At 45.8% G+C, this 27,897-nt stretch overlaps 1 protein-coding gene across 5 annotated transcripts; it reads left to right on the top strand.

Annotated features, from left to right (window-relative positions):
- Nucleotides 1-59: 59 nt before the first annotated feature.
- On the top strand, nucleotides 60-26,659 carry RBCK1 (RANBP2-type and C3HC4-type zinc finger containing 1). Of its 5 annotated transcripts, none has more exons than XM_069073887.1 (13): nucleotides 60-305; nucleotides 4,544-4,611; nucleotides 5,439-5,583; nucleotides 7,674-7,767; nucleotides 8,337-8,535; nucleotides 8,890-9,029; nucleotides 13,666-13,839; nucleotides 16,389-16,549; nucleotides 17,565-17,676; nucleotides 18,873-19,052; nucleotides 19,967-20,065; nucleotides 22,134-22,277; nucleotides 22,684-26,659. In XM_069073887.1, the coding sequence occupies exons 2-13, from the start codon at nucleotides 4,590-4,592 to the stop codon at nucleotides 22,762-22,764; spliced, it is 1,551 nt and encodes a 516-aa protein (XP_068929988.1). In that variant the 5' UTR covers nucleotides 60-305; nucleotides 4,544-4,589; the 3' UTR covers nucleotides 22,765-26,659. The 5 variants fall into 5 exon arrangements, with proteins under 5 accessions (XP_068929988.1, XP_068929985.1, XP_068929989.1 ...); XM_069073884.1 differs by having other exon boundaries at nucleotides 4,509-4,611; XM_069073888.1 differs by having other exon boundaries at nucleotides 60-327.
- Nucleotides 26,660-27,897: the final 1,238 nt, after the last annotated feature.

Genomic DNA, 27,897 nt, shown 5'->3' with positions numbered 1-27,897 from the left:
CGATTCCTGACTCCGCCTCCCACAGCCCCGCCCCCGCCGGGACCTGGACGTAGCCAATTCCCCGCCCCTCCGCCTCTGCCCCTGCTTGGGGCTGGCCCTTCCTACTCCTTCCTCCTTTTTCTCCTCCTTCCTCCTGCTGCAGCCAAGCCGGGGCCGGATCCGGCGGTGAGTGGAGCCTACGAGGGCCGGGGAGGTTGCCCAGAACGCCGCCGCCCGCTGGGGGCCGAGAGGAATCGGACCCCGCGACCCCCGCCAGGGGAAACCCTGGTAGCCTGCGCCCAGCATCGCGACCTGGCCCCAACCAGGTCAGCGCCTCCGCCTCCCCAGGTGTCTGTCTCCCTTCCCCCGCCTTCCCAGCCCCCCTTCCACGGCTGAAAGTTTCTATTCCCTCTTCCCCTCGCTGGCCCTTCTTCCTCATTTCCTGGCCCCGGGTCACTTTCGGGTTTCTATTCTCAAGCCCCTCCCCTTCCCAAGCTTAGGGGCCCCAGAAAACGATAGGCCCGACGATTACTCTCTTTGGGCCTGTTTCCCCACTGTAAAGTAAGGGAACTGAACTCTAGGTTCTTGAGGCCCCCTTCCAGCCCAGACATTTTTTATGCTAAGGTCCCTTCCAGTTCTGACATTTTATCTCCGGAGAGCTCTGAAATTCTACGTTCCAAGGACTCCTCCAACCTTGACATTATGTATCCTAAGATTCCTTCCAGCCCAGACATTATGTGTCCTAAGATTCTTTCCAGCCTAGACGTTCTGTAGTCTAAGGTTTCATCCAGCTCTAACGTTCTAAGATTCTTTTCAGCTCTGATCATGTCCTGTGTTCCAAGATCTCTTCCAGCCCTGACATTATGTGTTTATTCTAAGTTCTCCAGCTCTGACATTCTGTGTTCTAAGGCTCCTTCTAGCCCTGAAATTATATATTCCAAGGTCTCCTCCAGTTCTGACATCCTGTGTTTTAAGATTGTTTTCAGCTCTGACATTCTGTGTCCCAAAGTTCCTTTCAGCTCTCACATTTTATGTTATGGATTCCTTTCTAACTCCAAATCCTGTGTTTCTGTGATAGATTTGGGTTCCCTGTGTCCCTCTAACCTCCCTGCCCCCCCCCATCCCTTTTCAGATTCACTGGTGTTATTGTCACTACCACCCATTAATTCTCTTATTCAAGGACTTGCTTTGTAACTGCCTATTGTTAGCTTTTCTCCCCTCAACACTGGCATGCCAATGGCACAGAAGAGATAAACTTATTTTAATACCAGTCAGCATACAGTAGAATTAAAATGGTCAATCTGCCGCCAAAAAAACTCAGAACTCATCATCCGGATGAAAACTGCAAAGATTTGTTAAACACCAAACAAGTGCAGAGTCGATGTGTTAGAGATTTAAGGGATACACTCTGATCTGTGCTAAGGGATATACAGCTTAGGGAGCTGGTAGGCAGATACTGGGGCACAATTAACTCCTGAACTGAGATAGGTGACAGATGGTAACTGTTCCAAGCAGAGGTGAAAGTTTGAGTCAAGGTTAGGAGTCCAGAGAGAGCGGAATCACCCAGGATTGGGGAGGAAGCCAGTTTGGGTGGAAGGTAGAAAAGTGAATTTGTGAAGGCAGTAAGACTGATTTTGCTCACAATGGGGAGCTTAATAAATGTTTGATAACTAAAACAGTGAAGCAGGTCTAGAGAGGGCCCTGAGTATCATCTGTCTATATTTGTACATCATATTTTAGTAGACATATTAAGATACAGATCTGGGTTTTTCTCAGATGATTGCTGCGTTTGTCCTTTGTTCTTGAAGAGGACCATGACATCAGGGAGAAGATGACATGACTTGCAGTTGACTTTGATCTGAGTGAGGGGGGGCTGTGCAAGGTCACCAGCCTCACTTTCTCCCCCAGAGCCATCTGGGTCCAGTGGCTAGATATTCATCAGGATGACTAGAGATGGCCCAGGATTCAGTGGGACACCCTGGCCCTTTTAGGCTAAGGCCTTTTCACGTTCTCACTTTGAGTGAGATAACCCCCATTCAGTGAATAGGCCTCTTTAAGAAGTGAGTAAAGGAATGGTCCCCTTTATATATATAATCTCAAACTGGGAAGAGAAGAACCTCAGGGTTGCTGACAAAAAGAGAAACAGTTACTATTTACCTTCACTTTTAGCCAGGAGGGTCCAAAAAATAGCCATTAAGTGGTGCTTGGGCAGAGACCTATTATCCAGTCTCCAGAGTGAAATGGGTTTAAGGTTTGGTCTTTGAGAAAGAAATCCAGCCAGTAAACCCCAAGTTAAATAGGCTGCTTTAAGCCATCAACATTTACCTTCCTTTGGGGAGGAGTGGGAGAGGGAAAAGGAGAGGATGAGGATGAGGGAGAGGACGAGCTGAGTTACCCAACTGGCTGGGTCCCCTTTCAGTCAAGGGAACCATGAAAGGTCTCGGAGCTGGAAGGTAGTTGGAGCTGTATGTTAGAAAGATTTTTGACCAAGTATAGTGGCTAAAATACCCATTTGGAGGTTTTTTTATAAAAGTCCAATGAGGCTTGATAGGGCTTGCCTAGAGGAAGATAGCTGGGAAAGAGACTGAGGACATACAATTGAAAGTACTTGGGAGAACTTGCAGTTCAATCATCAATACAATCTGGTATTGGCTAAGAAATAGAGTGGTAGATTAGGGGAATAGATTAGGTACACAATACACTGTAGTAAATGACCATGCTAATCTAGCATTTGATAAACCCAAAGATCCAGACTTTTGGGACAAGGACTCACTATTTGACAAAAACTGCTGGGAAGGGGCGGCCAGGTAGCACAGCGAGTAAGAGCACCGGCTCCAGTGTCTGAACGACCTGGAGATCGAATCCCGGGCTCAGACACTTAGCACCCACCCAGAAACACCTGGCCGTGTAACCTTGAGCAAGTTACTTAACCCTGATTGCTTAAAAAAAAAAACTGCTGGGAAAACTGGAAAGCAGTTAGGCAGAAACTAGGTATAGACCAATATCTCACACCATATACCAGGATAAGGTCAAAATGGGTACATGATTTAGACATAAAGGGTAATACCATAAGCAAATTAGGAGAGCATGGAATAGTTTACTTGTCAGATCTACAGATAAGGGAAGAATTTATGACCAAACAAGAGACATATGATGAAACGCAAAATAAATAATTTTGTTTACATTAAATGAAAAAGAATTTGCACAAACCAAACCAATGCAGCCAAGATTGGGGTAAAGCAGAAAACTGGAGGGTTGGGAGGGGGGTGGAAGGTATAGCAAGTTTCTCTTATAAAGGCCTCATTTCTCAAATACATAGAGAACTGAGTCAAGTTTCTAAGAATACAAGTCACTCTCCACTTGGTAAATGGTGAAAGGATATGAATGGGCAGTTTTTAGATGAAGAAATCAAAGCTATCTATAGTCATATTAAAAAAATGCTTTAAATCACTATTGATTAAAGAAATGCAAATTAAAATAATTCTGAGGTACCACCTCACGCCTATCAGATTGGCTAATATAACAGAAAAGGAAAATTACAAATGTTTGGGGGGATGTGGGAAAACTGGGACACTAATGCACTATTGGTAGAGTTATGAACTGATTCAGCCATTCTGGAGAGCAATTTAGAACTATGCCCAAAGGGCTATAAAACTGTGCATTTTCCAATTCAGCAATATCACTGCTAGGTCTATAGTATCCCAAAGAGATTAAAAAGGAAAAAAGAAAAAGGACCTATATATATATATATATAAAACATTTATAGCAGCCCTTTTTATGGTAGCAAAGAATTGGAAATTGAGGGGATACCAGTGGGGAATGGCTAAATAAGTTGTCATACATGATTGTGATGGAATACTGTTATGCTATAGGAAATGATAAACAGGATACTTTCATAAAAACCAGGAAAGACTCATACAAACTGATGCAAAGTGCAGTGAGCAGAACCAGGAGAGCAGTGCATACAGTGACAGCAATAACCATATGATAACCAACTGTGAATAACTTAGCTATTCTCAGCAATTCCAAAGGATTTAGGATAAAAAATGCCATCCGCCTCCTGGAACAAAAACTGATAGAATCTGAATGTAGTATACTTAAAAAAAAAAAACAACTTCATTTTTCTTGGGGTTTTTTGTCTGTGTTTTCTTTAACAGTGTGGCTAATATGGAAATGTGTTTTGCATGACTGCCCATGTATCAACACACACACACATATATACATATATATAACATCAAATTATATGCCTTCTGAAAGAGTGGGAAAGGAAGGAGAGAATTTGTAATTCAAAATTTTAAAAAATGAATGTTAAGAAATTGTTTTTACCTGCAATTGGTAAAAAAAAATAAAATAGAAAGTACTTGGTTAAACGATTAGATGTGGGAAGAGAGGGAAAAGTAACAAATGAGAGGGACTTTTCAAAAGCAAAAATATTCTCAGACCAAAGAAAAATAACTTTTGAATTTTCCTGTTTGGGCATCATCCCCCTTCTCCTTCCTTATTTGCTTGGATTCTTCCATGGCTTCTAGGGTAAAGAAGGGCTCTGAATGGTCTCTCCACACAGACAGCCTGCTGATTGGATCTGAGTGGGATGGGCACAGTCCAGACTGATGGAAGAGAAGACCAAGAAAGGTAGAGCATTGGGTTGGAAGACCCGGGTTTAAGACCCAGTTTTGACACTACCTAGATATTTGTTGTTGTAGTCATTTTAGTCCTGTTGGACTCTTCCTGACCCCATTTGGGGTTTTCTTGGCAATGATACTAGGGTAGTTTGCCATTTCCTGCTCCAGTTCATTTTAGAGAAACTGAGGCAAACAGGGTTAAGTGACTAGCCCAGGGTCACACTGCTAGCAAGTATCTGAGGTGGGATTTGAACTCAGGTACTCCTGACTCCAGGACTCTATTCATTGCATTGGCTAGCTTCCCCATCCTAGAGTTATGACCTTGGGCAAATTATTTCCCTTCTTTGAATTTCATTTTCTTCTGCAAAATGAGGGTGATAATACCAACCCTTCCTACTTCCTAGTGTTGTTGGAAAGAAAATCCTGTTTATATGTAAAAGTAATGCAGAATTGGGCACTATTATTATTGGTGGTGGTGGTTATAAGTAAGATAATTATCTGGGAAGTAGGGGGTAGGTGGGGAGGGTTTAAAGCTTGGGAAAACTGAGGGGCTTTGGGTGGGTAACCTGGGGACCTGTTCAGGGTTTAGGTCTTCCATTTCTATTTCCCAGAACTGTGAGAGGTTTAAAGAAGTCAGGATTAACTTTTATTTCTCCCCTACCCCTTTGGAAATACCAAGTCTCCACCAAGCTTTAGATTTACCAGAACCAAGAACTGTCTGGAGATCTGTTCCTGCCCCTGAATAGAGAACAGAAGACCCTTTCCCCTACTTCCCTGCCCCAGATGAATACTTTGCCTTACACTCTCTCTTTCCCACATCCCTCACTCCCTTTGCAGTGGAGGAGATGGCCCTAAAGCTGGCTCGGGCTGTGGCTGGTGGGGATGAGAAGATGGCGGTGAGCTGTGCCACGTGGCTGGCAAAGCATCGGGCTCTACTGACGCTGCAGCTTAAATCGGAGGTTTATCCCAAACAGGAGATCAAGTAAGTGCTGGACAGTTGACTGGGCAGAAGGTGAGCTTATCAGATTGTCTGGGGGTGGTGGTGCATTGATCTCTGAGGAAGTTCTAATTACTGTCTCTCTAAACTTGAGCAAATGGCTGTACCTCTTGGGGCCTCCTCTAATGAGGGCTCTGGGTGAGGTGATTAGAAGTAGTCGCTAGGTGGTGCAGTGGTTAGAGGATGGATCTGGACTCAGGAAGACCTGAGTTCAAATTCAACCTCAGATACGTACTAGTGGTGTGACCCTGGGCAAGTCTGTTTGCCTCAGTTTCCTCATCTGTAAAATGAGGATAATCATAGCACTTACCTCCAAGGATTGTTGTGAGGCTAAAATGAGATAATATAAAGAAATCTGCAAACCTTAAAGAGCTATATAAGAATGCCATCTGGGGTGGCTAGGTGGCTCAGTGAATAGAGCACCAGCCCTGGAGTTAGGAGGACCTGAGTTCAAATCTGGACTCAGACACTTAACCCTTACTAGCCATGTGACCTTGGGCAAGTCACTTAAACCCAATTGCCCTGCCTTCCCCCTCCAACAAAATAAGTTAAAAAAAAAGGAATGCTAGCTGTTCTTATTGTTATTCTTATTATCACTGCATTTAAGGCCCCTTTCACTCCTAAGTTCTGACTTTCAGATAGGATGGACGGCAGGCAAGTATTAGAATAGGTTAAGCAGGGTTTTTAAAACATGGAGGACCGTGTGACCTTGGGCAAGTCACTTAACCCCAATTGCCCTCCAAAAAGCAAAAAAAAAAAATGGAGGAGAGCTTTTTATTCTGTACTTTGTTCCTAAGGGTGGGACCAATGTGGGACAAAACTTCAGGGAGAGTTTATCCCAAAAAGATGCTGAGCAGTAGGCTTGACTTTCGTTCAGGAGACAGGGAGAACTTCACAGTCCAAGCCCTGTAGTGCTGTCCCGGCTAGGGATGCCTGTGCTCACTCTCCCTGAAGGTTTTGAGTTCCCAAAGGGTAGAGACTCAGCTGCCTCTGCCTTTGTTCTAGCACAGCCACCAAGGACAGAGGCAGCCTAACTTAGCAGCTAGATTCCTTCTTAAATTGGGCCGTAGTGTAAGTGGTTCTGTCCTACACCTCTGCACTAGTCTCTTTAGGACCTCGGTACAAGCCCCTCTTCTGTCACCTGCTGGCTGTGTGACCCTGGTCAAGTCATTTAATCTCCTAGTGTCCCAGGCAACTTTCTGAAGAATATAACTTGCACAACAGGGGGTAACTCTGCATTGGTAGAGAAAGTTTCCTTGTTGGGGGTACCTTATACCAATAGAAATCAGAATTCTAGACCTTCACCCACCCAACCCCCCCCCTCCAACAAAAAGGGCACAGAGTTCAAAGCAAGATGATGGGGATAAGAGGGAACTGAAAATCAGGCCCTAGAGAGGAGAGTGACAGAGACAGAGAGACTATGAGAAAAGAGAGAAAAAGAGAGAGAATGAGAGACACATAGAGAAAGAATGAGAGACAGAGAGAAATCAGAGAAAAAGAGAGAGAATGAGACATACAGAGAAAGAATGAGAGACAGAGAGAAACCAGAGAAAAAGAGAGAGAGAGAATGAGAGATAAAGAGAATGGAAGACAGGAGAGTATATCTGTCAATCTTTCTATCTGTCTGCTGTGCTTGGAGTTGAGCACTCTTTTGGGATGAGGCCCAGGTGACTTTTAACAGCAATGATGCCTTTCTATAATACCGTACTTTTGTACACACCTTAGGTAAAGAATCAAATTCAGTCTTCCCAATAGCCCCATAAAGGAGGCAGCCTCAAGGAGGTTAAGAGAGGTGGGCTAACTTGTCCAAGGTCACACAATTAAAATGGGGCAGACGGAGGACTCATCCCTAGGACCCTCCCCCCCCAGCCCAGGGCTCTGCCCTAGGCAGCCAGCTGCTTGTACCTGTGGGATCTGTGACCCTGAGTGTCTTGAGTGCAAGTTTATTTGTTCCAAGAAAGGTAGGCTGTGACTTTGTGTGTGATAGAGGTGCAGGGGAGAGCAGATTATTTATTCTGTCTCTGAGTGGGTGGCCAAAGTTTCTTTTGCCAGTTGATGGCATTGTCTCCCCACAGGTTATGGGTGGGTGTGGAGGATGCCCAGATTCAGACCCTTCACATTTGGCTGATGGTGCGGCCCAACATGACGGTGGCGTCTCTGAAAGATATGGTATGAAGAGCTGGGGTTGGTGACCAGGGCTGGGGTTGGGTAGAATTGGTTTTCAGGGAACCAGAATGGGCTTGGTCACTGTAGCCAGAATGTATCACTTCCTCAATCTGAGGAAACTGGCCAGACCCACTCCCCAAGGGCACTGTGAGGTTAAGGATTGGGGGAGAAATGAAAGGGGTGGGGAGCTCTTCCTCTGCCATAGATACACTCAGTCCAGAGCTGTTTGACTTTAGAAAGAATATGACTTTTTCCCCATCTCCATCCCTCATCCTCCCTATTCTTAACACACAACTCCCCACTGACCTCTTCTCCCTTTTCCCATCTTCTTCCTTCCTTTCTCCTCCCCATCCCAATCTCCTTTTCTCTCTTCTCCCTCCCATCTCCTTCCCTCTCTTATCTTTCCTGTCCTCTTTTCCTCTCTCTTCCTTTCCTTCTTTTCCACTCTTCCCTTTTCCCCCTACTTCCTTTTTCTCCCAACTTCTCTCCATCCTCCCTTTTTCCTTCTCTCTTCTTCCTCCTTTCCTGCCTTCTTTCCCTCTCTTGTTTTGTCCCCTTCCCTCACTGGCCAGGTCTTTCTGGACTATGGCTTTCACCCAAGCCTGCAGAGGTGGGTAATTGGCCAGCGGCTGCCCCGTGACCAGGACACGCTGCATTCCTATGGGGTGAGACAAGATGGCGACAAGGCTTACCTCTACCTCCTGTCTGCCTACCACACCCAACTTAGCCAGCAGGAGCTACAGAGACAGCGACAGCTCCGGGTTCTAGAAGGTAACAATTCTGGGGGCCGGTCCTAGGCCCTGCGGCCGAGTCTGGGAACAACTAGCAGAGGACACGAGGATATCTTCCATTTTGTCCACATAATACATAGCTACAGTACCTAGCTTGGGAGCCAGGAAGCCCAGGTTTGGATTCTCTTTGGGCCATCCTATGACCTGGAGTAGGTAACTTCCACTCTCTGGTTCTCTATTTCCTTATTTGTAAAATGGAGGCAGTAATACCCAGGCCTTTTTTCAGGTACAGGGCAGGGGAATTGTAAAGATCCTATGAGCTGCTAGATGGATAAAGCACGGTGGGGATGGAGATGCAGATGAGGGTGCCTCTGATGCCTCTTGTCCTTTGCAGACTTGGGCTTCAGAGACCTTGCTCTCCAGTCTCGGGGTCCACAAGAGCCCCAAACCATGGAATCTCAAGAAAAAGCCCCTTCTGTGGATCCTGGAACTACTGCTCCCTCTACTGTGGAAGCAACCCCTGATCCCTCTGTGGTAAGGGATTAACTCTGCTGCCTGTCCTCTGGCCCTCATCACTGAAACCCTTACCAAGCCAACTCTCTTCCTGCCTCTTTGAGTCCCATTCATAGTACCAGTCAATCAAGCTTCTTTTTTCAGTGCCTGTCACACACCAGGTGCCGAAGATAAAAATACAAGGATTGAAACAATACCTACTTTTAGGGAGCTTAACATTCTAATAGGGGAGACAGTGAGGAAGCGTATGTGTATAATGCTTTATATACATACCGATTAAAGAGAATAAATACAAAGCAGTCTAATACAAGATATTTCTGGAGGGAGGGCACCAGCAGTAGGGGGACCAAGAAAGACTTCATGGAGAGGTGGTGCCTGAGCAGTGTCTTGAAGGAAGAATTCTATGGGACAGAAGTTTGGAAGAGGGGGCTTCCCTGGGGGGTGGGGTGGATAATGAATTCATTTTTGGACGGGTTGAGTTTGAAGTTTCTCCAGGACATCCAGTTTGAAATGCCTAGTAAGCAATTGGTGATTTGGTACTGAAGCTCAGAGACTAGGAGAGACTAGGGCTAGATGGATCTGGGAGTCATCTGTACAGAGTGATAATTAAACCCATGGGGATTGGTGAGATCACCGAGAGGAAGAGTATCTAGACAGACAAGAGAAGAGGTACTAAGTCAGAGCTTTGGAGAACACTCACAACTGGGGAGTTGATGTGGTTGACCAGCCAGAAAAGGAGATGGAGGACAGGTCAGAAGGTAGAAGGAGACAGTAGATAGGTAGAAAAGAGAACTAACTAGGAGATAGTAGGTCATGAAAGTCCAGAGGATTTTCTCTCTCCACTGTGCCACATAGCTGGCCAAGCAAGAGGCATAGATAGTTTTCTTAGGATTTTGGCTGAGGAGAAACATAGAACAATATCTTATGTGGATGGTACTCTAGTGAAGGTTTTTTAAAAGATATTTTTAAAGCGTCAAGTATGTTTGAAAGTAGGGAAGGAACTAGTGGATGGGGAGAGGTTGACGATTCAGGAAGGGGGCGATGATTGAGGATTTAGTACATCTCATATGGAGAAGATGAGGGGATGGGATCAAGGGTAGCTGTAGGAGGGTTGGCATTGGCAAGGAGAAGGGTCACCTCTTTTTCAAAAACTGGAGGAAAAAAGGAAAGTGCAGGAGATGATATCAAGGGGGGTTGAGATGAGAAGGGGAGAAGATAGAGCTCATAGTTAATAGCCTCAATTTTCTCAGAAAAGTGGGTGGCCAAAACATCTGCCTGCACAGAGAGGCAAGCTGCCTAATACCCCCAAATCCAGTCCAGCGAAAACCTGAAATTCATATCAGACCAAATCAAGAAATTCAATGAGAAACTATACTAAGTGATTTCTTCCACCCTAGAACTACACAAAATGTCAGCAAGCGTCCCCTAGGCAATTGTAAAGGGGGTTGTCAGCCATTGGTAGCCCAGCTCAATAAGCCAGTGGAGGACTAGAGACATGTAGCTTGCAGGGTTTTGTGCCAAGAGACAGCAACTACCAGGGTAGTTGGAAACCCAAGGAAGTCTTGAAAGCCCTGGGAGAACTGCAGCAACCAGTGTGGTCCCTTAGCACTTAGGCCTGAGATGCCATAGTGGGCCCTGAGGATCCAGCACTCCAAACCTCACAGATCCTGGGTTGAGGGTGAGGTATGGGTTCTTATCCCTGTGAAGATGAAGTCAACCCAGGCAATCGGGGGATCTAGGGAAAGAACAAGCAGGAACTACCACCCCATCTAAAAATACAGCAAGAGTTCTGTAAAGCCTGGCCCAAAGCACTAGTCAGGAACTAAAGATGGATGAGTAAATCAAAGAAGACACTAATCCAAATACAATATTGTGAATCAAGAGCTACCAAAAGAAGGGGCAGGTGACTCCATAACAACTTTAAGCACAGACTCGAGTTAAAAGAAAAAAAAGATATTCCACAAGGACTACATGAATAGCTAGAAGAAATGAAGCAAGACATTAAAAAGTGGAATAAAAGTTGTGGAAAAAAGAATTGGAAGGAGAATAAGTAGCTTAGAAGAGAATGATAAACTTTACCCAAGTAACAGATTCTCTGTAAACTGGAATATACTAGACAGAAATCATTGAATTGATAATATTAGAGTAAAATCAAAAGTGTTTTTTTAATGGAAAAAATTGATGATATCTGATATAAAAGAACCACCATACTGGGAAAACAAATCAAGGAGAGATAATTTAAGAACTATTGGGCTCCATGAAAAACATGTTTTGAGAGAGTGGAAAAGCCTGGACCTGTGAAAACTGAGCAGATCTCTTAGAACCAGAGGGCAAAGTGAAGATATAAGGAATCCACTGGTCACCTTCTGAAAGGAACCCCGAAAGTCCTGGGAATGAATGCCATAGCCAGCATCCAAATGAAAAAAAAAAAAACTGCAAGAGTTCAGGTACCAAAGAGCCAAGGTTAGGATCACACAAAACCTGGAAGATTTTATGAAAAACTAGATATCTATATACAAAAAAAAATAAGCTTACAGCCGAGAGTATCATTACTAAAAGGGAAAATGGACATTTGGTGAAAATAGAGGACTTTCAAGCATTTCTGATGAAAAGATCAGCACTGAGTAGGAGCTTTTAAGTGCAAACATTAGAGTCAGGAGGAAACCTAGAATAAGTACATTTCTTTGACCATTTAGAAGAGGCTGCGTATGATGTGGTAGTGCTAACGTTCTGAAGGAGGAAAAGAAATAAGTGTCTTTTCAGAACCTTAATGTCTTCGAAGGATGTTGAAGGAATTAAATGAAAAAAACAGAGGTCTCCTAGGGGTGGATTAGTTCTGATCAGAGGATTTTAAGAGAGAAGAAGAGAAAGGAGAGCAACAGAAATAGACTTAAAGAAAAGGGTGGAATATACCATTTCTCATAACTGAGTTTGTGAAAAGAGGAGACAAACCTAGAGAAAGGGATGAAGGGAAAAGGCATCAGATAAACCTTACTTTTATCTGAAATAGACAAAGATTGAATACCCACAAACAATTTGGTGTAGAAATTCATCAAACTTAACGGGAACAAATGAGGATGGGCGGCATTGAGGAGGCGTAATCTGAGGAGGGGTTTGAGGGTGAGGGGACAATGTCGAGGAACAAACTTCCTGAACCTGAAGGGGGAATGAAAAGGAAGAGAATCAGAATCTAAGGGGTACCCGTTAATTTGAGAATGGCTGAATAATTGTGGTATATGAATGTAATAGAATTATTACTGCTCTGTAAGAAATGATGAGGGGTTTATGGGTAATGCTGGCCAGTATGACCTGTTGTAGAATCAAGTGAGCAGAACAGTTTTTACAAGAACAATGATGTAAAGAAAAACAACTTTGAAAAACGTAAGAACTCTGATCAATACAGTGACCAATGCTATGTCCAGAAGACCTATGATGAAGCATGTAACCTACCTCCTAAAAGAAGAGTAATGGACTCAAGGTACAGAAAGAGACACACGTTTTTGGTCCTGGTCTGTGTGTATTCATTTTGTGTGACAATGCTTATTTATTATGAGGTGGTTTTTTTCTTTCAGTTTTTAAATTGGGTGTAGAGAGATAGAAGATTGTTAGCAATACTGATGTCCCCTCAGATGAGGACCATCGAAACCTCTTTTAAAATGCATAGAAGATCAAAATGGAGTTCAGAAAGAAACCCAGACAAGAAGGATAGTTCTGAAAGTAATATGTGGAATTTATTAAATACTTTAAAATACTTTGAAATAGAGATCATGGTTTCATAAAGAGTCTTTGTGATCTTCTGTGTATGTGAAAAACTTTTTTTTGGTGTGTAAGTTCAAAATAAAAGAAATTTTAAAAATTAAGCAAGAAGCAAGGCCCTCAGCTGAGGGGGAGAGGGACGAGGGAGGTGTGGGAGTTTTGATGAGAGGTTTGGGATAACTTCTTTGGGGGAGTGAGTCAGGGAAGAATCAAAGAATGACATTTCCTTGAGACGGTACAGTGAGGTTTTAGTTGGGTAACATGAATTTATAACATACCCAGTCACCAGCCCATGAACTTCTGGATCTCCATTCAGGAAGGGAGGAAACTAGTGTTTACTAAGGCTTACTGTGTGCCATGCACTGAGTAGGGGCAGAGGAGAACGATCTAGGGCTGAGGTTTGGCAAGGGATGAACAGTGATAGGAAAAGGGATTAGAGAAGAGAGCACAGCACAGGGTTGAAATGACTGGAAAAGGAAGGGAGTTCAGAGCAGGGGTAACAATGGCCTGAGTAAGCCCTGAGTGGGTGGAGGAAGTGGCTGTCTGAATGAGGGGTAAAGGCTTGATTTAGGAGGGCTTAGGTCTAGAAAGATGGAATGTTAGAAAGCTATGGTCAGATGGGAAACGTCACTTGTGGGTAATGGTGAGATGAGTGTGTGACATCCCTACGTGACTGAAGTGGAATGAGTTGGAGGTTATGGGAATTGAGAGGTTAAGAAATATGGACCTTGAAATCCCCTAGTATCAGGGTGGAAGTGGAAGAGGAGATCATGTGGGCTAAATGCTGAGCTCCTTAGGATAGGAGGGAGAATGACCTGGGGGCAGGTACCCAGCAGCAGTCACCAAGATCTGGAGTGGGTAGAAATATTTTATTATACCCTCCTTCCCTCTTCCTGCCCAGGCTGGCTGGGAATGTCCAGGGTGCACTTTTGTCAACAAGCCCACCAGGCCAGGCTGTGAGATGTGCTGTGAGGCTAGACCTGAAGGTTACCAGGTGCCCAGCTCCCATCAGCCAGACGAAGAGGAGCAGGCCCGGTTACAGAATGAGGAAGATGCCCTGCGGCAGTACCACCTGGTAGGTCAGGGAGGACCCCAGAGTCCTCTGGGAATGTCCAGGCTGGGATCCCTCCCTCTGTTCCCCTATTTTGATCCCCTCAGGAGCAGATCAGTCCCACACCAGGGAGGTTTCTCCATGCCCTTCTTGCTCTGACTATAACAAGGCACTCAGCTTAAGAGAAATCAGGGTGGATTGAAAAGTCATTGGGTCATAAGCCTGCCTGGCCTGTAGGCTGAGACGTGTGGATTTGTTTTGTACAGTCTTCACAGAAAAGGCTGCCTTCTGAGCCTGACCCCCAAATAAGCTGCCTCGGGAATGAATGGGTGGGGTGGCTAGGTGATGCAGTGAATAGAGCACTGGCCCTGTAGTCAGAGGGAACTGAGTTCAAATTCAGCCTCAGACACTTAACACTAGCTGTGTGACCTTGGGCAAGTCACTTAACCCCAATTGCCCTGCCTTCTCCCCTCCAAAAAAAGGGGGAAAAAAAGTAATGAATGGGCACTGGGAGACCTGAGTTCAAGTCTAGACTATGCCCTGAATGTAGCAATATCACATGTTCCCTCTGTATTCTGTGCTTCTCTTAATATAGCCTGACAGCGATCTCTGCTTTTTAGCTGGTACATCATACTACTGACTCATATTGTTGGAGGTTGTGGTCAACCTAAACCCTCAGGTTTTTTTCCACGTATATTTCTATATGACCATATCTTCCCCATCCTGGGTGAGTGCAGCTGGTTTTTTGAACTAAAAGTCTTAAGAGTAGGACTTGGGTTGGAGGAAACAGGAAGAATCCTGGACAAGAAGTTAGGACACTTAAGGGCAAGGGTCCTCAGCAAACTACAACCTCGGGGCCAAATCTGACCTAACACCTGGTTTTGCACTGCCTGGAATTTTTTAATAAAGTTTTGTTGTATTTAAAAATAGAGAAACCAGTTCAAAAGTAGGAACGTGTACAAAAATCAGCAGACAGCTTGATTTGGCACTTGGGCTGTAGTTTACAGGTTCTCTGCACTGGGAGTTGAGTCCTTGGAATTATCAAGGCTTAGTCACATGACCGTGGGCAAACCACTTTCCCTTTCTCAGCCCCCTTTTCCTCCTGTAAGAAAAAGGTATTGGATTAAAGGATCTCTAAGGTCTCGAGTTCTGACATTCCTACATTTTTTCTAAGAAAAATATTTTATTTATCCTTTTTTAAAAACTGAACTTCACTGTCACTTTTCCACATCCCTTACCATAAGAGAATTTTCACTTCATTAAGTAAAACAAACTGGAATGTGTTGGCCTTACCTCATTGCATACCCATAGGCCTGCACTTCTCCAAGGAGAGGAAGCAGAGGCCTGCGGATCCTTTGGAATTAAGATTGGTTGCTGAATTTCTCAGAGTTCTAATGTCTTTAAAAATATTTTTTTCTGGTGTTCTGAGCTTAATTACCAAAGAGTACACATTTCAGTATACAAAGAACAACAAAAAGAACTCTTACTCTCTCTCTCTGCATATATATAATGTGTGTGTGTAAATATATGTATATGAATATACACACACCTATAAATGAACTGTTATATAGTTGTGCCTTTTTTTAATCAATTTTTCTTGACATCTTTTCACATCAACATATCATGTCTTTGGTGGTATTTTTCATTATGTTATTTGTCTTTGTGTAGATTTTTAAATTAAAAAAGATGATTATGTTGATATCCTCTGGTTTTATGTTGCCCACATTTCCCCAAACATCCCTATCTTACCCCCTTTCCAGAGAGTCATCTCTTAAAATAAAGAATAAAAAAGAGGAGGGAAATGTCATCAAAACTAATGTACCCATTGAAAATGTCTGCTATTGTACAGAGAGTTCCATGTCCATAGTGCCCCACCCCTGCAGAGAAGAGGGCTGGGTGTTGTGGCCAGGGGCCAAGCTTGGGATCAGAATTTTTTCACGGCATTTAGTTTTATTTCAGTACCGCTCTTTCTGTTTGCATCGTTGTAGTTGTGGTGGTGTTTGCTGTGCACCCTTTGTACCAGCCTTCCCAAGTTCCTCTGCGTCCTTCATACCCATCACTTCTCATAGGGCAATAATATTCCATCACAGCCACAGACCTTGATTTGTTCAGCCATCCTCCAGTCCTTGAACCCACCCTCCCAGTTCTTTCTTGTCACAAAAAGTGCTGCTGTGTTGGGGCAGCTGGGTGATGCAGTGAAGAGACCACCAGCCCTGGAGTCAGGAAGACCTGAGTTCAAATCCGGCCTCAGACACTTAACATTTATTAGCTGTGTGACCTTGGGCAAGTCACTTAACCCCAATTGCCCTGCTTTGCCCCCTCCAAAAAGACCAAAAAAAAAAAGTGCTGCTATAAATATTTGCCTAGGTGGGGGAGGGAGAGGGATACTAAGGGAAAATGTAGGCTATATAAGAACAAAAGGTATCAATAAAAACTTAGTTAAATAACGATAAAATGAGGCTATTACCATCTGACAAATGCATCATGAGCCCGTACTGATTCCCAGGTGATCCTGCTCCTTCCCAGGAACCTCAGCTCTCTCTCGCTATGACTCCTTTCTCTCATTTGCTCAGAGGAAGCAGAAGCAGCAGGAGGGGAACTACCTTCAGCTCCTGCAGCTGGACCAGCGCAGCCTTGTGCTCAGCACGGAGGCAGTGGAATGCCCCATCTGCTACTTGTCCCTGGGGCCTGGCGAGGGAGTTGTCCTGCGAGAGTGCCTTCACTCCTTCTGCAAGTACGGCCCGACTCCCTCACCCCTGCCCTGTGCCAGGCTGGCCTGGGCTCTTCCCTGCTGATGGCCAAGCCCAGGCCCGGGCCTGGGAGGAAGAGGGTTGTCCCCAGAGGAGTGCAGGATCCTGAGGGGTTGGAGCAGAGTGTAGGGGTGGGGCAGTGCTACTCTGCCCTGGCCCCCCGAATCCTGGAATCTCAGGTGGAAGGGACCCGAAGCCGCCTAGAGCCATTGGTACCTGAGCAGGAACCCTTCCTGTCGCAGCATCCCTGACAAGTGGTCATGTGGGCTACACTTTCACACCTCATTACTTAGAGAGGCAATCTCTTCTACTCTGGAGCAGCATTAATCAGTAGGAAATTTTTACTTATATCAGATTCCACACTTTCCTTCCCATCCCCTCTGGTTCTTTGTTCTGGGTTGAAGCTATTGGCTAAACCTCCCTCGTGCCTTATAATAACAACAGCAACGACTCAGTTGCTGTAGAATCTTGAGTTTACAAAGTGCTGGCTCCGTGACACTCATATGAGGTGGATGTTTGAAGTATTATCCCCACTTTACTGAAGTGAGTGCTAAGGCTTAGTAATAAAGCATAACAGCCAGGGTATTGGCCTTGGAGTCAAGGAGTCTTGTGTTTGAATCCTGCCTCTGATACTCTGTGCTCCTTGGGAAGTCACTCTCTAGGTCTTAAGTTTTCTCATCTGTGAATTGGAGATAATAATAATACTACCTCCATGAGTGACTTTGAGGTTCAAAGAGGCATTTCTAAATTACTTCACTAGCCTAAAAGCTCTGTGTGTTTAGCTGTTATTATCATTTTTATGGTCTTGTCCAGATAAGTACTAATTAATTGTCTGGTCCGGCCTCTTGATCAGATCAGGGATTTGCCCCAGGTGTTCAGATTCTAGTTGTAGAAGGCTTTCTGTTGGGCCACACTGCCTTTCTTTAAACTTCCAGGGCCCACCTAGTCCCTTCTCCTCTCCTTATCTCCTTTTCTCCTCTTCCTCCACTCCTTTGGCAGGGACTGCCTTCAGGGCACAATCCTGAATAGCCAGGAGGCTGAGGTGTCCTGCCCCTATATTGATGACACTTACTCCTGCCCAGGGAAGCTGCAGGAGCGAGAGATCCGAGCGGTAAGATCTGGGGTAGGGGACATCTCAGGGGCTGAACATGAGGAAGGGACCAGGGAATTTGGGGAACCTCTCTCTGTGGCAGCTAGTGATGCCATGGAGAGAGTGCCGGGCCTGGGGTCTGGAAGGCCTGAGTTCAGACACTAGCTGTGTGACCTTGGGCAAGTCACTTAACCTCTGTGCCTCAGTTTCCTCACCTGTAAAATGGGGGTAATAATAGCATCTGTCTCTCAGTGTTGTTGTAAGGATCAAATGAGACGATATTTGTAAAATGCTTAGCACAGTGTCTGGCATGAAGTTGGTCTTATAGGAATGTTAGCTACCATTATTATTGTTGTTTTTATTAGATATAGTACTACTAGTTGCGGTGTCCACTGCATGTGGTATCACTAGTTGTGATCAGAGCCCTGAATAAAGAGAGAGCAAAGGCCTAGACCTGCCCCTTCTCCTCAGGGAGCTCATGGTCTTGTTGGGGAGACAAGACCCGCACAGGGGGACAGAGTCCAATTAAGGGCTAAAGGTGTTTGAGTCATAGTCAGGGCTGTGGGAGTTCAGGGGGAGGAGAGGTCACTGGAAACAGGCAGTCAGGGAAGACTTCCTGGAGGGATATCCCAAGTGGGGTATTGAATGAACAATATTCAGAGGAGGGAGGTGTCCTAGGCCAGTAATTCAACTGAGTATTGTGGAATTCTACAATCTCAGAGTCAGAAGGGAACTCGAAGGCTATCTAGTCCTTGGACTCCTTAGTAGTGGGGTACAGTGAAAGGAGCCATGGATTTGGAATGGACTTAAGACCTAGGCTTAAATTCTAGCCCTGCTATCTGCTCTTTGGGCAAATCAATTCTCTGGGCCTTGGTTTTGTCATTTGTAAAGTGGGGACAGAGGGTCAGGCTAGATGGCCTTTTAAGGTTCCTTCCAGCCCTAGATCTGTGTTCCTGTGATTCTTATGATATTCTTGACAAGTAGTCATTCAGCCTTAGCTGGAAGAGCTCCCAGGATGGGGAGACCCTCGCTCCTGGGGAGGTCTTTGGGACAGCATTGAAATGTCAAGTTACAGATTAATGGAGACTTCAGAGGTGGGTGGAGGTAGTCTGGGAGGGCTTCCTGGATGGGTGACCGTCGAGAGGATGCTTGGAAGAGGCAGAGAGAAGGTGCCTGGGGCAGGTGGCCTCCCCAGTGAGGGTAAGTTGTGACGGCAGCTCCTGAGACCGGAGGACTATCAGCGTTTCCTGGATCTGGGCATCTCCATCGCTGAGAACAGAAGTGCCTTCAGCTATCACTGCAAGACCAACGACTGCCGAGGCTGGTGCTTCTTTGAGGATGATGTCAACGAGTTTGCTTGTCCTGTGTGTGGGCACATTAACTGTCTGCTCTGCAAGGTCAGGATCCCCCCCCCCATCCCACATCCAGCCTGGGAGGGGCCAGAAGATCCTTCCCCCCAGCACGCCCAACTCCCACATCCCCAGACCCATCCTGCCCCAATACCTGCCAGCCACTTCGCCAGCCCTTGCCCTTTCTGGAGACTGGATTACTCAGTTCAGTCCTCCTATGTTTTGGGAGTGGGGAGGGAAAGAAAAGCTAAGCCCATTTCCTACTCGGATCAGAAGCATCATCTTCATGTAACCAGAATCCATTTCCTAATTGGAGAAGCTGAAGTCCAGAATGAAGGGGAAAGAGGGCAGAGGAAGCACAGACCCCTTAATTCACCATTACAAATACACACAGGGCAGGTACTGTGGGACCCAGCAAGAGAGAAGCAAGTGGTTCTTTTTGCTGGCACCAAAGCGAAACAATGCCACCACCACTACCATTGCCACCCACAAGAAACCACTGAATCCCACTGTAGGACATTAGGGTCTTATCGTCTAGGGCAGGAGTTCTTAACCTGGGCTCTGTGATCTTGTTTTGAAAATATCTTGGTAATTATTTCAAAATATTATGTTTTCTTGTGATTCAGTGGGATTTTATTTGATGCATTTAACAACATTCTGAGAAGGGCTTCACCAGACTGTCCAAATAAGGCTCATGATCCATAAAAAAATTAATGACCCTTGGTTCTAGAGACAGCTTTGGAAGCTGTACATGCTCTCTAGGGATGCCCAGGGCCCTTGAGGATTGAACTCTCTGACTGAGGAAGTTAGGTTGGAAGAGATCTGGAAAAAGGGAGTGAGAGGCTTTTCCTACTCGGCACAATGTCCTTCGGAGGCCTGAGAGCTACAGTGTCAGACTAGAGGGAGGAGCAGGCCAGCTTCCAGGGGACAGACTCTGACCGGCTGCTTCCCTCCACCCACAGGCCATTCATGAGAACATGAACTGCAAGGAGTACCAGGATGACCTGGCCCTGAGGGCACAGAACGATGTAGCTGCCCGGCAGACCACTGAGATGCTCAAGGTGAGGGCAGGCAGGGGCACTGCTAGGTCATCTCTTAAGGCCTCGCCCAGCTCTGAGGTCCTATGAATCTTTGCCTCAATCTTACCCCCTTCCCCTCTCCAGGCCTGTTTTTCCTTCTGTAATAGGAGAGGGACTAGATGCTGGACTCAATGGTCCATAAAGTCCTTTCTGGTTCTAAAATGCAATGGTTCCCATTCAGGGAAGAAATGGCATTTGAACTTGGCCTTGGAGGGTGAGTAGTCTCTAACTATAATAATGGCTTGCATTTCTGAAAGTGCTTTAAGGTTTATAAAGCATTATCCTCACAACTGCCTTGTGGAGTGGGTAGTGCAAGAATCCCCATTTTATAGATGGAGAAAATAAGGTTCACAGAAATTAATGATGTGTACCATGTTCACTGAACTAGCATCATAGCCAGGGCTTGAACTTTAATGCTCAATATGTGAAAAACTAAGGAGCTGGAGCCAGTCTGGTGGGAGGAACAGCATGAGCAAAGGAGGGGAGGTAGGAATTAAAATGAATTGATTGAAAATATAGGTGATATAGGGAAAGGGGCGCTGCATTTAGAGTCAGAAGATTTAGGTTTTAATGGGAACTCTGTTAGCATGTGATGTCACATACCCTCAGTCTGACCTCCAGCAATTTGCTTCTCCTTCTGAGCCTCACTTTCCCCATCTCTAAAATGAGATGGTTGGACTAGAATCAGGGCTGGGGTACCTGGATTAGACAGCTAACATTTAACAGCGCTTTAATGTTTACCAAGCTCTTTACAAATATTATGTCTTTTAATCCTACAACAACCCTGGGAAGAAGGTACTGTTATCCCCATTATACAGATGAGGAAATTGAGGCAGATAGCAGTTAAGTGATTTGCCTGTGGTCACAAAGCTAGCAAGTATCCAAGGCTGAATTTAAACTTAGGACTTGAGAGCTAAGGCTTCTTCTAGATTTAAATCCTATAATTTCATGAAGCTTTGTGTGTGCTCGGAGTTAAGAGAAATACAGTTATAATCCTTGTTCTCCATGAGTATGAAATCAAATAGAGGAGAATGAACTATGTATATAAATAATTAGGATGCCAGTTAGGCTTTGTGATAGAGGCCTAGGTCACCCAGAGAGGCCTAAGAGATCACTTACAACTGGGAGGAATCAGGGAAGCCTTCAGAGAGGAAGTGTCATAAGAACTGAGCCATAAAGGATGGACATGAACCTGGCAGTGAGGACAGGGGGAAAATGAGGCCAGCAAGGGGAGAAACGCTAGAAGTGTCCACTACCCTCATTTTCCATACGAGGAGCTGAGATGGGACTAATCAGTAGAAGATGGAATTGTGGGTTTCTATGCCTTCTGTGGGCAATGGAACTGCAGGCAACCTAGTGGAGACTCTGGAATTGGAATCAAGAGACATGGTTGGCTTCTAGTCTGCCCTGCCACTAACTCTCAGTGTGACCTGGGCTGGGTCACTTTCCATTTCTGGGCTTCAGTTTCCTCACTGGAAAAATGGAGAGCATAATCATCAGACTCACAGCTAGGGTAGTGTGATCAGGGCTTTGGCCTAAGGTATCAGAATTTAGTAGTTGTATCTCTTCATCAGGTAGAAACATCTGAACTTAGCTCCTAGTTTAGCAAAAACTGTTAAAATGGAAGATGTCAGATAGAGCATTTGCTTCTCCTTCTCCCTCACTCCAAATGAATTCCTCCCTGCCTTGGTCCCACCCTGTTCCCTTGTCACTTTGGCAGCCTCCTTAGCTCCAGCAGCGTGGTGATAGGATTGGAGGCCCATGGGGGTCAGCTGATCTGGTCCAGAGGTCTGTCCATTGTCTTCATCCTTCTACTCCCCCCCCCCCAGCTGAATTAGCTAGGGCAGAGTTTTGTGGTGTCTTCTCTGAGGGAAATAGCATTTCTGGTTCTGACTCTGGTAGCCCTTGCATAACCTCATCTCCCAGTGCCATTGTGAGAGAAGCGCTTTGTGTGACACACCACAGAAGAGTGAGCCATTGTTTTTAGCCAGCTGATTCTTGGCTAGTGACCCTAACAACCGGATTCTCTGTTTCTATGATTGCCCTGTAGCTGATGCTGCAGCAGGGTGAGGCCATGCACTGCCCTCAGTGCCAGATTGTGGTACAGAAGAAGGATGGCTGTGATTGGATCCGCTGCACTGTCTGCCACACAGAGATCTGTTGGGTTACCAAAGGGCCACGCTGGGGGCCTGGAGTGAGTCCTCGGCCTTGGGGGGCAGGGAAAGGGGCTTCCAGGGCCCAGGAAACCTGGTGGGTAGCGTCCTGGGGAGGCCAGTGTGCCCATATGACCTTTGCAGAAGTCATATCCCAGGAAGTCCAGGTCTGACTGACCTTTGAAATGGGAATGCCCTTGTATTTCTAAGACTGTTAGGCCCTTGGAGTGGGTGGGCCTTGAGGGGGGTCTGTGTGCTCTGCACACAGCCGACTTTCAGCAAGTTCTGTGTTATACAGAACTGCCAACTCTGCCCAGCATCCCTAGGCGAGTCCTTGAGATAGGCAGAGAGGAAGCCTCCTTGTCATGCATGCCCTTGCTTCATTCCTGTTCCTCCTTTCTAGCTTGGTCATCTCCCCTAAAGTTCTCTCCTCCCTCTGCTAATCAGGGCCTTGGGGATACCAGTGGGGGCTGCCGCTGCCGGCTGAATGGAATCCCCTGCCATCCCAGCTGTCAGAACTGTCACTGAGGAGCCCCTGAGGAGGCACAGAGCAGATCCTGGCCATGACAGCACAGCCACCAGGCCACCAGGGCAAAACCAGCCCTCAGAGAGCTGACCTTCCCAGCAGACATCCCGGCCCCCACCTCCCATCCTGCCCCAGCACCATGGGCCCATCCCGGTATAGATCAGGGATGACGTGGATGTGGATTCCTGGGCAGCCTGGAGTGGGAAACTTTTGCCTTCCTGTGCTGCCAAAAGGCCATCACTGGGGAGGAACCGGAGGGTCCTCAGTGACTCTTTAGGGTGTGAGTTCATTCCAGTGCCTTTGTTTCTTTGGCAATTTTTGGCCAGGCTTCAGCAGAATAGACCTCCAGTCCCCCTCTCTGCTGCTGTTGCTACCATTGCCTGGCTCTTGGCTTTAACCATGCCTTGGATAGCCGACAACAGTCACCCACACCCTGGCCATTGACCACCAATATGCCTATAGCTCACAGGGCATCATTACCTTGTACCAGGCACAGAAATGGGTCTTTCCTTTTTCCCTGTTGCTGGGGTTTATAGACCAACCCCCAGCATAGTTGAATGGGAAGCTCCTCACACTTACTGGGCCCCTGGATTACTGAGGGAAGTGTCTTCTGCCTGGGGTAAAAGCACCTTGGACCTATGTGTTCACATTAAAGTTTTCTTTGGGGAACAGGAAGCTCTCATCTATAAGTATATGTACATGCCAGCTCACATAGGGCAACCCTTGGAAGTGCCTCTAGTGGTCAAGAAGGTGGTGTTTTTTAAACTTACCCCTAAGTCTGCCTCAATGCAATGTCTTCCATCCCATCCCTAGGCCTGCCCTTTGGGGCCAACAAAGGAAGACCTTTGCTCAGGAAGCCAGGGCGAGTTAACAGCATAGTTGCATCAAGGCACTTGGCTCTTCTACATTCAGTTTCTCCTGATCCCAGGGTCTGGCTGAATTACCAAAGGGGGCATGTTTTGCTTTGATCATTGCTTGTCTATTATAGTGGCTGATATTAACATAGGACAATGGTTTGGTCAATATTCTGAGAGGCAAGAATCTTCCCTGACCATAGTGTCTCTGACAGGGGGTCCTCCAGCTTGTACTTCAAGCCTACCACAGAGCTTAGTACCTCCTGAGGCAGCCCACTGCACTCTTATGTATTTATTTATTTTTAAAGCAATTGGGGTTAAGTAACTTGCTCAAGGTTACACGGCCAGGTGTTTCTGGGTGTGTGCTAAGTGTCTGAGCCTAGATTCGATCCCAGGTCTCCCAACTCTGGGGCTGGTGCTCTTACTCGCTGGCCGCCCCTCCACTGCACTTTTAGACAGCTTTAACTAACATTTTTCTTCATATGAAGCTGAAATTTGCCTTCATTCTACCCACTTCCACAAGTTGTTGTTGAATCATTTGCAGTCGTGTCCAACTCTTCCTGACCCCTTAAGGGGTTTTCTTGGCAAAGATACTGCAGTGGTTTGACATTTCCTTCTCCAGATGCTAGGAACTGAGGCATACAGGGTTAAATGACTTGCCCAGGGTCACATAGCTAGCAAGTGCCTGAGGCCAGATTTGAACTCATGACCATGAGTCTTCCAGATTCTAAGTGCAGTGCTCCATCCATGCCACCTAGTTTGCACAAGGCAGCAATTGAGAAGGCTTAAAGATAGATATGAGCACTTTCCACCCCCTCCCCACTCCAGGCTAAATACTTCCTTCACCTGGTCCTTGTTATGTGGCATGGTTTCTAGTGTAGTGAGAAAATGAATACCCACATGTAATGGTGGGGTAAAGAGAGAGTATGCCTTACAAATAAAGTAGTGTGGGGGGGGGGAGGGCTGCCCCAGCTAAAGCCCCTGTGTCACTTCTCATTGTTTTAACTTCTCCACCCATCTCCCTAAGGAGAACACTGCTGCTGGAGTTTCAGATAGCTTTGTTCTAAGTAATGGTCTTTTAAAAGTCAGAGTAATAAAGCTCCATGAGAGGCATCATGTACAGTAATGGGTAGAGGAATTAGGATGACCTGGGTTCAGGTCCTTCCATTGAAACATGAGTTGGTAACCCTGGGTTAGCCATTTATTTTAACCTGTCAGTTGCAGAGTGGATGCCACCTGTATTGATAGAGGGAGTTCCCTATGCCATGGAAATCACTATTCTGGTCCCCTAGAAATATAAAAAATAAAACACCTAACACTGCTCAGGTCAGCCCTCTCTGTGTATGGGTGTTCAGTGAGGGCTGACACCTGTGGTGTGAGGGCTTGCCACGCCTTTACAGGGCGGCTCATCCACCTTTGCGGTCCAGCTCTCACCTGTGGTTCCAAGAAGCCACACTCCAGGAAAACTGTCTTGGCAGACGGGCTAAACCAGGCTGAGGGGAACTGACTGGCTTCAGACCTGTAGGTGAGATAGTGGGGTGTCTGCTCCAGGAATGTGAAGACTTCCCCTGGCATCACGGGCAGACACGAACAATTTGTTCTGACAGCCACAGGTGGCTGAAGCAGGCACTGTGGAGCCCTTAGAGCTTGGTCAGACATGGAAGACTCCAAGGTCACCCACTTCATCCTGGGCCATCGCCGCTCATCCTGACCTTTGTCCTGCCATAGGACTTCAGTGACCCAGAGAGAGTGAGGCTGATGCCTTTGTGCAGCTGTGCCTCGCTTGAATCCATCACCTGTGAGGTCACTGGCCCTCTTTGAAGACAAAGGACAAACCACAAAAACCATCCCTGCCTAACAGCAACAGCTAGATTCAAAACTCTGCTTTCCCCAAGGGAATGAAGGTGTCAGCTGAGCTGAGCATATTATCCACCAAAGGCCCAGATTAGTCATAGAATGATGGTCTCACAGCGCCCCAGATGGTAGATTAAAGTGGGTCACTGAATGTCTAAGACATAAGGGACCTAAATACACCCAAAATTCATAGTAGCATTTTTTTTTGCTTTTTTTTTTGGAGGGGGGAAGGCAGGGCAATTAGGGTTAAGTGACTTGCCCGAGGTCACACGGCTAGTAAGTGCTAAGTGTCTGAGGCTGGATTTGAACTCGGGTCCCGACTCCAGGGCCAGTGCTCTGTTCACTGTGCCACCTAGCCGCCCCCAATTGCAGCATTTTTTTGACTGTAAAGACTTCCAAGCAAAGTAGATTCTCATCAATTTGGGGATGTTAAACAAGTTATGGTACATTTATGTAACAGAATCATCTTGCATTGTAAGAAATGAGGGATATAAAGAGTTCAGAGAAGCATGGAAAAACTCATCTGAACTACTGTAGCACAACGCCCCCAGAAGCAGTAAGATCATACAGACAGTGATGACAATAGAAACAGAAAGGAAAGTCATGGAAGCTTCGTGCTGTAATTAAAATGGCCTTGGGGAAAATCCTTCCTTCTTTGCCCAAATCAGGGAACATCACACATACTTGTGTGAGCTGCTCTGTTCTTTCTTTCCTTTTGGCCTCACCTCCTTTCTACCCGCTCATTCCCCCAAACTGCAAAAAAGAAAAACCTCTTCTCACAGTTATGCATAGCCAAGGAAAACAAATCCTCACACTGACTCTCTCCAAAAATATTGGTCTCATTGTACATCTTGAGTCCATCATCTCTCTACCAATAAGTGGGTAGCACACTTACTTGGTCATCCATTGGTTACTGCATCGATGGTAATTCTTGCAGCACAATATTGTTGTTATTGTATAAATTGTTCTGGCTTTGCTCCTTTCTGTCTGCATCAGTTCCTCCAAATCTTCCCAGGTGTCTTTTCAACAATTCCTTTTGTCATTTTTTTTTTACAGCCACATAATATTTATACCATAATTTGTCCAGCCATTCTCAAATTGATGAGCACTCCCTTAGTTTCCAGCAGTGCACAACTTTCCCTCCTTTTTCTTTTTAAATCTATATCTATTAAACAAGAGTTGGCTTTTTGGAATGGTGCCTATTTGAGAAAAGGTGGTGTGGAAAAAAAACAAACCCTTTTCCCCCTTTAAACTGGATTTGTGATTTCCTGTGTAAGGTGCTATAGGCGAGCAACTTTCTCAGTCTATGTAGATTTATTGCCTAATCTGCAATTTAGAATTTTAGAGAATTGCCCAAAGCACCAAGAGGAAGTGACTTGCTCAGGGTCATACATCCAGCCAGTATGTGATACAGGGCATACTTCCAGCCTTAGACCAACCCATAAACTATTACCTCACTCCACTTCTCAGAAACAAAATATATGAATAAAATTATGATTTAAAAAATAATGCAATGGCTCTCTGGGAGGGGAGGAGGGAAAACTATGGTGATATAAAGATACTCCAATAGAAACATTTTTAAAAAGAATGCCATGAAATCATAACATAATTAAATCAAGAAAACTAAGATATATTTTGACATAAGAATAAAAATTTTAAAAATAAAGTAGTTCATGAACAGAATTGGGATCTGGAGTATTCTTCTCCAGGGCCTCCCTAGAATCTCTCAATTTTTCTCTAGCTAAAATAGGAGAAAGAGGAGGAAAGACAGTGTGAAAGAAGAGATGGGAGAAGGGAGAGAGGAGAAAAAGAGGGGAAGAGATGGAAGAGAGAGAAATGGGGAGAGAGGAAAAGAAGGAAGAGAGATGGAAGGAAAGAGAGACACCCATCGCCACAGCCCACCCCCTCAATAATTGACAAGGTGAGACTTGCCCAGCAGGTTTTGAACCCACTGCCCCCCAGAACAGGCTACAGAAGTGTTTAAAAACCCTCTCTTAGTGTGACAATTGAAGACTTACTAGGTCCCAGGCAATTCAGTGCCCAACTGTGAGCACTTCCGGTCCCCAGCTGGCACTGGTACGGGCGGAAATCCAGGGAAGGAGGAGGAGAGATCCGTGTCTCTGCCTTGACTGCTTTCTTCTGGGTGCTCTCCTTACTGAGGAGGGGAACTAGGGAATCCCCATCCCTCCCCGATTTTCATATTCTGCCACCAGAGACACCGGCAAGGCCAACCCCAGGGCGAACAGGAGGAAAAAAAAGCTTTCCTGCCTGTCTTACCCCCTGCTCTGCTCTACCCCGACCCCTTGTGCCCAGCTCTCTCCTCTCAGGAAAGGCTCTGAAATCAATTACATTTCTACTTCATGAGGAATTCCATCACTCTTCTTTTTGACTGATTGATGGCTCATTCATTCAATTACCAAACTACAC

Source organism: Petaurus breviceps, unplaced genomic scaffold, assembly GCF_028583685.1.
Source record: "Petaurus breviceps papuanus isolate PSGF00001 unplaced genomic scaffold, PetGlider_PUasm1.0 90879, whole genome shotgun sequence".
In the NCBI taxonomy this organism is placed as follows: Eukaryota; Metazoa; Chordata; class Mammalia; order Diprotodontia; family Petauridae; genus Petaurus; species Petaurus breviceps.
This window is presented reverse-complemented; position numbering and strand designations above follow the sequence as displayed.